The sequence below is a fragment of the Magallana gigas genome, chromosome 4 (genome assembly GCF_963853765.1).
Source record: "Magallana gigas chromosome 4, xbMagGiga1.1, whole genome shotgun sequence".
In the NCBI taxonomy this organism is placed as follows: Eukaryota; Metazoa; Mollusca; class Bivalvia; order Ostreida; family Ostreidae; genus Magallana; species Magallana gigas.
This window is the reverse complement of record NC_088856.1, coordinates 28,046,650-28,055,104: the sequence shown is the minus strand read 5'-3', so window position 1 is coordinate 28,055,104 and position 8,455 is coordinate 28,046,650. Positions and strand designations below refer to the sequence as shown.

General features: G+C 35.2%; 1 protein-coding gene across 1 annotated transcript; it reads left to right on the top strand.

Annotated features, from left to right (window-relative positions):
• The first annotated feature begins 4,014 nt into the window (after positions 1-4,014).
• Positions 4,015-7,634, top strand: LOC136269552 (B-box type zinc finger protein ncl-1-like). The gene is made up of 2 exons (XM_034449278.2): positions 4,015-4,122; positions 4,485-7,634. The coding sequence occupies exon 2, from the start codon at positions 4,492-4,494 to the stop codon at positions 6,151-6,153; it is 1,662 nt and encodes a 553-aa protein (XP_034305169.1). The 5' UTR covers positions 4,015-4,122; positions 4,485-4,491; the 3' UTR covers positions 6,154-7,634.
• Positions 7,635-8,455: the final 821 nt, after the last annotated feature.

The following is an 8,455-nucleotide window of genomic DNA, read 5'->3' as shown; positions in this document are numbered from 1 at the left end:
AAAGTGGGGGGGGGGCAACTCCATGATAATTAAATTTTTTATATGTAAATTTAAAAGAAATAAGTTGCTGCGAGAAAAAGTAGGGGGGGGGGCGGGGTTGAGGGCTTGAACCCCACCCCCACCCCGGCCCGATGCTAAGTGCCTGGACAAGTTGCATTTGAAAAGAAATGCAACAACAGTTTATCTCAACTTCCTTTGCTTCAATTTTTTCAACAAAAAGCAGAACTCAGTCTACGTATTCATAGCTCACACAAAAAGATGATTCGGCATCAAGTGACTTGCATCTCCCATTTCAAAGTCATGGATGTTTCCGCACAGTGTATATACATGTACTTTATAGATATTAAGAATCACTTTTTACAATAAAGCCAGTATCAGGTTTATAGTTAATTATTTGGTGTTAACAGAATAGAAATTATGTAAAAAAAAAAAAAAAAAAAAAATACAAAACATTGGCTTCATAAAAGTTTCTATTTACAGATAAAGTTAGAAAGTACATGTATGGCGACTTTGACAGGGGGTCTAATGGCAGCACCATTTTAGTATATTATGGTTTACTTCCGGGAATTTCAAATAGGTAGCTATAATGGCAAAATTATATTCAATGGAAATATTATCGTCACCGAATTAATCCACGTTGTCTGGTGTATGCTTATATTCAAGAATCGACTAAGGGTGTTATATATAGAATTTTTAAAACAAATTTTGAATGTGAACGCTATTTAGTCTTGTTACCCAGTAAACTAAGAAAAAAACATTAGTAAAGTTTAGAACTACAAATCGTCGTCTTCCTGTTGAAATAGGAAGGTGGGGTACCTGTTGAAAGATGTAAACGTCATTGTAATTTGTGTAGTTGTAACAAAATTGGTGATGAATTTCATGTTATATTAGAATGCAAGACATTAGGTAAATTATGAAGTCAGGTTTTTAGACACCTATTACTGTTCTTCTCTTAACACTAAAAAGTTCTATGAAATCATGTTCTCATTTAACTATATTACATTAAGAAAATTGTGATTCTTTATTTCATAAATTAATCACACTGTTTGTTCACCCCACTTATTTTCGTGACCTTTACAACTATATTGTATATAGGTAAATATGTTTGGTCCTCCTTATATAACTCTTGTACTATTATATGGTGTTGAGTGAAAAATTAACTGAAACTGAACTGATTATTTTAAAATTAATACCACCTCCCCATCGTCTCTAACAACAGTTTGAAAACAGACACGTAATATCGGTTTTGAAAGTAGCTAGGGTGGGCACGGTGGGGCCTTCTTGAGGATTAAAAACTAAAATGAGAGATAAATGTCACTGTCTTATGCTTTCTAACATGCTTAAATTTCACCAAACATAGATCTTTGCACATGACACCCATATGATAAAAAGTATCGAAGAGAGCACTGATTATTTTACATAGAGAACTGAGCAGTCGAAATATAATGTACAGTATAACAGTGTCTTAAGTTTGAACTTTAGCAATTTCCAAATAAACCATTCCGTTCCGAATTCTTTCCTAGTTCTACTTTGGTCTAGTCGCGGTTTTCAAAGGGGAAAGGTCAGACCCCGGCCCCTGTGTTGCTAAATGTATGGCATTAACGACTGGTAAACATTCACTTCTGCCAAAGCATTGGTACGAATTATTTTCGATTAATGGCGTTTCCTTTTATTCCAACATGTACATTGGATATAGTAATGAACAGTTTGTTAGCACAGGATTTTGTAAAACTCTTTTTATTGTGTTTAGGACCTAGTTAGTATAGATTTGCTTATTACCAGGAAATTGTGATACCATTCATATTTTGGGATTTTCAGCCCTTTTTCATAAAACTTTGAAGATAGAATGTGTATTTCGGACACAATGATACTAGGAAAATCTGATTTTATTATTTTTCGAATTTTGTCCAATTTGGATTTAAAGTAGACAAGTTTCTCAATTTTTCTTTCAGTACAGTAAAACTACAGAAAATGGCGACACGAAGACAGGTAAAACAATAAACTTATTCTTCTGCTTCAGGTACATGTAATAGGAAACAAGAATGAGGCTATAACATTTGCCAAAAAGAAACCAAATATAATGTAATACCTATCACACATTAAATGAATGACTCGCATAAATTCCATATATTACGCGAGTACTTAATTCCGCGATCCCGCTGGTTTGTATCAAATCGCAAGAATATAAAATCGCGAGCGTTGAACTTTTCTCCTTATTTCTCATAGTTTTCAACTCTCAGAAAATAATAGCGAGATTTTAAAATCCGCCAAGGATGCTTCTCGCGATTTTACGCGTATATTAATTCGTCGCGTTTAATTAGGAATTTACAGAACTAATACTAGTGCGGTTCAGCAACAGAGAGAGAAGAAAACGAAACACTGGTAAATACATGTAATCCATTGTTGCATTTCACTAACCTTTCTTGAATCACAAACCCTAGTCCCCATGACCATTAATTCCCTTGGTTATAATTTAAAACTGTAACCACAAATGACTTTAGAACGAAGACTGCCATGCGTGGCGGATTAAGACTTTTCCGGGGGAGGGGGGTGTTGGGGTGTTAAGGGATGATAATGTTTGCCGGGGGGTGGCCATGGGGGACGTGGGGTCCAAACCTATTTTCGGTAATTTTACCATATGTTAGAATTTACCGGGGTGGGGTAGCATTGAGGTGGTGTCCCCCTCCTCTATCTTTGCGCATGAGATTGAGACAATCTTCACTGCACTGTATTGGACTTCAACTCTTCATGATCTTCTATTAATCACACCTTCCCTGAGAAGAAAACTGCAACTGCATAAGAGTTCACCTTTATTAACTGTAATAGCTATTATAAATATCATAGGCGTCGGAACAGGGGGTGGGGGTCTAGGGGGCAACTTTATTTTGCATTTTTTTTGCAAAGTTAGACCAAACTATCAGGAACATAGCATCATAGAGGGTTCAGCCGGAAACATAATTGTTCATAAATTTATGAAATATTGAGAAGTTGGAGCCATAGGCAAACTAGGCCCCCCCCCCCCCCCCCCCCCCGATAAAGATTTTCATGATTTTGAGAATTAGGTTTTTTTTTTTGCCTGTCAATATTTCTGAGGATTAGTCTAGTCTAACCCCCCCTCCCCCCTTTCAATTTGCTTCCGACGCCAGTGAAATCAGGCACGTTGCATTGTTTTTGAAAGTGGAGGGGCCAGACTCATCCAAAAAATCTTGACAAGCCAAAAACAAAATAAAGAAAAAAAAAAAGGTAATTTGGATTTTTCAAAAATCTTCAAAATTCTAATCTTTTAGAGGGGGGGGGGGCTCCTTATTTCCGTGCCAATTGTTTACATACTGCCAAAAATGGGGGGGGGGGGACTCCATGTTAATTCAATTTTTTATGTGTAAATTAAAAAAAAAAATCTTGCTGCGAGAAAAAGTGGGCGGGCCAGCCCCCCCCCCCCCCCCCCCCCCCGATGCTACGTGCCTGGACATATCACAGGGGCTTGGTTGTTGGATAGTGAAGTTCTTAATTATTTGTTCCCGAAGAAAAAATTGATTAAGATTGGTAATCTTAGATATATTTATGTGTATTGCATTAAATAAATACACTGAAACCCCCCGTTTCAGTCATGTTAAAAAAGTGTATTCAATGTACATTATAAAAAGTACTTTTTTTAATGTACATTGAGTACACTTTTTTAACATGACTGAAACGGGGGGTTTTAGTGAATTTATTTATTGCAATACACAGAAATACACATAAGATTACCAATTTTAATCACATTTTCTTCGGGAACAAATAATTAGGAAATTCACTATCCAACAACCAAGCCCCTGTGGGAAATATACTTGCATGCTTGTATGCTTTGTATAGATATAACGTATCATTATTATGCGTACTATTTGTAATTAGGTTAAAGAAATGCGCTTACCCCCCCCCCCCCCCCCCCCCCCGAGAAAAAAAAAACGAGTATATATCAAATCATTTCGGACATTCGTAGTCTTGCTTAGAAGTACAATTCCATTCCACGTTTACCCCAAGTACAGAGCACGGGAAGTAACTCTAAATAATTTAAAGCTGTCAGGTGACCGCATTCCACAAAAGCTCAACAATGTTAGAATACAAGGCAGAAGAATAATCACGGTATGTACCCCTTTTCAACATCTGTTAGATTAATCTATCAAATAAAACATTTTTAGATGTAGGGCTAATGAAATATATATTTTAATTAGGCCTAAAATAGAAATAATTAAAGCTCTGATTAGGTATTAAAATATAATATTTCTACTTTCACTTCTGGAACATTTTATATGATTACATTTGTACCAGTCTTCACGAGAAAGATAAAAAGAATAGTAGATTGATAACATGGCGTCCATGTTCATACTTATACATATACAAATTAAAGATTTTAGACTTTATGAAGATTTGAAAAAATACATGAAAATGGCTGTTGATACATGTGTTTTACATATATAGTAGAAATATTTGTTATCTATTTGTAGAAAAATCATGGATCCCCGTACTAGTGCCCAGGATGTACACAGATGTGACCATTGTGAGACCGCCATAGTACACAGCTACTGTGACTTTTGTCATGTCAACCTCTGCAAGCCCTGTGTAGTAGATCACATCTCAGATGGATATGACAAACATAAAATTGTCCCTTTCCAGGAACGAAGGTCGACCCTCATTTATCCGAATTGTGGAAAACATCCACAGAAAAACTGCGAATTGCAATGCAGGGAATGCGGAACCTTTGTTTGTTCTTCCTGTATGGCATCTGATCAGCACAAGGGACATAGCTTTGTCGAAGTCACAGAGGTTTACAAGACAAAGAAAGACATTATTGAAAAAGATACAAAAGAGTATGAAAACTTAATTTCTCCTAAATATGAGAAAATTGTCCTTGACTTGGAAAATCAACTTGCCAACCTGGATGTAGGATATGAGAAACTTACAACAACAATGTCCAAACAAGGAGAGCAATGGCACAGAGAAATCGACATTGTCATCAATAAAATGAAAACTGAAATCAGCGAGATAAAAGAGAAACACAGAGACATCTTACAGAAACACTTGGATGAAATCAAACAGATACAGTCTCTGATAAAACAAACATTACTTGCTATTAAAGAAATAAAGAACTCCACTGAGGTGTCTCCAACCATTGAATACAGCTCTAAGATCAGAGAAGTCAGCAAACTTCCATCCAAAGGTAAGGTTACATTGCCAACATTCATTCCAAAACCAATAGACCGTGAGAAGCTGTACAGATTGTTTGGACATATTACCCCATTATCTGCTGCTACAGAAGAAAATGTATTGTCACTGAACCAACTCAACACTTTAGTCAGAGAACTACTGGATAAACCAGAGCTTGTTGCCACAATACAGACTGGGTATACAAAACTACGCTGTGTTACCTATATAAATGATGACCAGATATGGACTAGTGGGTGGAACAATGGAATCAAATGCTTCAATGCTTATGGTTCACTCCAACAGACAATTGTTACAAAATCAAGAGAAGCGCCTTTTGATTTAGCTGTAGATGTAGGCAGGGATCTACTGTACTCTGATGAGGCAGTAGGAAGAGTGAATAAAGTTAAGAATGGACGGACAGAAGAGTTGATCAGATTACAGGGATGGATGCCTCTTAATCTGTGTGTCACCTGTACTGGTGATCTCCTGGTTACCATGTACAATGATGATGAAACTCAATCCAAAGTTGTCCGGTACTCGGGATTTACAGAGCAACAAACAATTCAATTTGATGATAATGGTAAACCTCTGTTCTCAGAGAAATGTTATATTAAATGCATCACAGAGAACAGAAACCATGACATCTGTGTAGCTGACTGGGCGGCTGGTGCAGTAGTGGTGGTCAATCAGGACGGGAAACTCAGATGGAGATACACCGGTCATCCTTCAGTTACCAAGAACAAACCATTTGAACCCTGGGGTATCACAAGAGACAGTCAGAGTCGTATCCTGACAGCAGACGGTAACAACCATTGTATCCACATTTTGGATCAGAATGGACAGTTTCTCCGTAACATTGATAACTGTGATCTGAAGAATCCTAATGGTTTATGTGTTGACAATAATGACAATCTGTATGTGTGTGAGTACAACAAAGGCAATGTAAAGAAAATCAAATATGTGAAATAGCTTCAAATTGAATCATTGATGAAAACAAATTAGGAATTGAAGAGTAAATCAGAACTGTTTTCTTTAAAAATTGTTTTATTTTCCATTCTAAATTTCATTATGTTTATTTATCATTACATGATGATAGGATGAAATTCAGAGGTGAATATTCTATAGGCTACGATGTAAAGATTTAAAATATTCTTATGTGTTATTCCTTTCAGGTTTCCCATATTTTCATGGATATTTATAAATTGATGCTTTCCAATCCGAATTCATGTTTATTCATTTTTTATTTTCTCTGAATTTTCTCTGAAAATGTAATTATAAAAAATATAATCGTCGCAGGAAAAAAAATACTAAAACAATAAAACGCTTTCTTTGGTGTTTCATGCAGGATATGAAGGTGGCGAAATTGAAGAAAAAAAATACATATCTCGTGTTATCGGGTGATGTAATTTTTTTCGGTAATGATCACTACCTTCATAATTCGCATGAATCATCAAAGAAAACATGTTATTGTTTATATTAACATCTTCTTTTGAACAAATTAATAAATTTATATTTTAAGTAAATTTGAAGTTAATTCTCTAATTATATAAATTACTGTTAATGTACATCAGTAGTTTAGCTTAAAGAAACAACTAAATTGTCGCCGGTGGGAATTTTATTCTGACATCATCGTGCAGTCCGTGATTGGCTTTTTTAAGGTCGCTGTATATTTCGACAGATCGATAAACGCGGCGTGTATATTTTTTGTCTGACTGTTTCTATAGAGCTATGAATTAACTTTAAGTTTCAATAAGAAACAGAGGGAACTATACTCGGTAGAAGTAAATATATACATGTGTGAATTATTACATTAGAATTACATGATAATAAATTACATGTTTTTTCTGCAATGTCGTCACCGCCATATCCCACATGAATCACCAAAGAAAGTATTTTATTGTTTAAGTAAAATTATTATTTTTGCCAGGTGTATTATACAAGCAAGTCGTATGTGTAAAACATTTTCATCATCAAAAACTGTTAAAATGCAGAATTTATTTTTAGTTTGGCAATGTATGTTTAAGTAATATTAATATCGAGAAGTGGAAAATGAAATTATGAAATCAAGGTATAATTAATATTTGTACCTTTGTTACACTTGGTATATATATGTTAAAACACCTTTCATGGATGTTATTGACCAAAATAGCAAATGCAATCACATTATGTCAAAATCCCGCAAGGATATTACTTTTCATGTCAGTTTTTAAATTACGTATTTCTTCTTTTTCTGGCCCCAATTATAAATGATTTATTTATCTGACATATTTTATATCATTTAGTCTCATTAATGTGGAATTAAAAAAGTTGCATTTGCACGTATGCCAAGCGTCGTTAAAAGATCTTTATTTGACAGAAAAATACTAGATTAACGTATCATTTGATCTTTGATCATATTGCACCAAGAGTGGTGTATTGTGTTAAAGCAACCATAAAAAAGATAAAAATAAATAAATTAATGTATCGAATGCTAAACATCCTCCTTTATTTTATTTTATTTTTTTTGGGGGGGGGGGGGGTTGATGGCAAGTGTATTTTGATTGTATCTTGTACTTTTTTCTACAATTAATCTTCGTTTCAAAAACTGCGATCGAACGAGAGAGAGAGAGAGAGAGAGAGAGAGTCCTCTTTTTCTCTCTCTTTATCTCGTAGTCGCCCAATCTGTCATATCTGTCTTCGTTTGTCCATATAAAAAAACAGATATTTGTTCACCGTATGGAAAATTATTACATAAATATCTCAGTGTAAGTACATGTATGTACTGTTAATTTCCAGTTACTAAATGATCCTCATATTGTGAACCTTATAACTCTAATAATAACAGGCACGTAGCATCGGGGGGGGGGGGGGGGGGGGGGGGCTGGCCCCCCACTTTTTCTCGCAGCTACAAATTTTTAAAAATTTACAATTATATAATTACATAAAAAATTGAATTATCATGGAGTTGCCCCCCCCCCCCCCACTTTTTTGGGAGTATGTAAAAAATTGATATGAAAATAAGAAAATGAGGAGTGAAAATGAAGTTATATACTACGCCAACCCCCCCCCCCCCCCCCCGAGATTAGGATTTTGAAGATTTTTGGGAAACTTTTAATTTTCCTTTTTTTCCTTCTTTTTTTTTTTTGCTTGTCAAGAGTCAAGAGTCTGCCCCCCACTTTCAAAAACGATGCTACGTGCCTGAATAAAACACCGTTCAGTAATGTTGAAAATGTGATATCAATTCATGGATAAAAAGGTTATACACTCAGTATCATTTTTAACTCAAATGTCT

Coding starts and splice junctions, on each gene's coding strand:
- LOC136269552 (XM_034449278.2), top strand. CDS start 4,492: ATGGATCCCCGTACTAGTGCCCAGGATGTACACAGATGTGACCATTGT.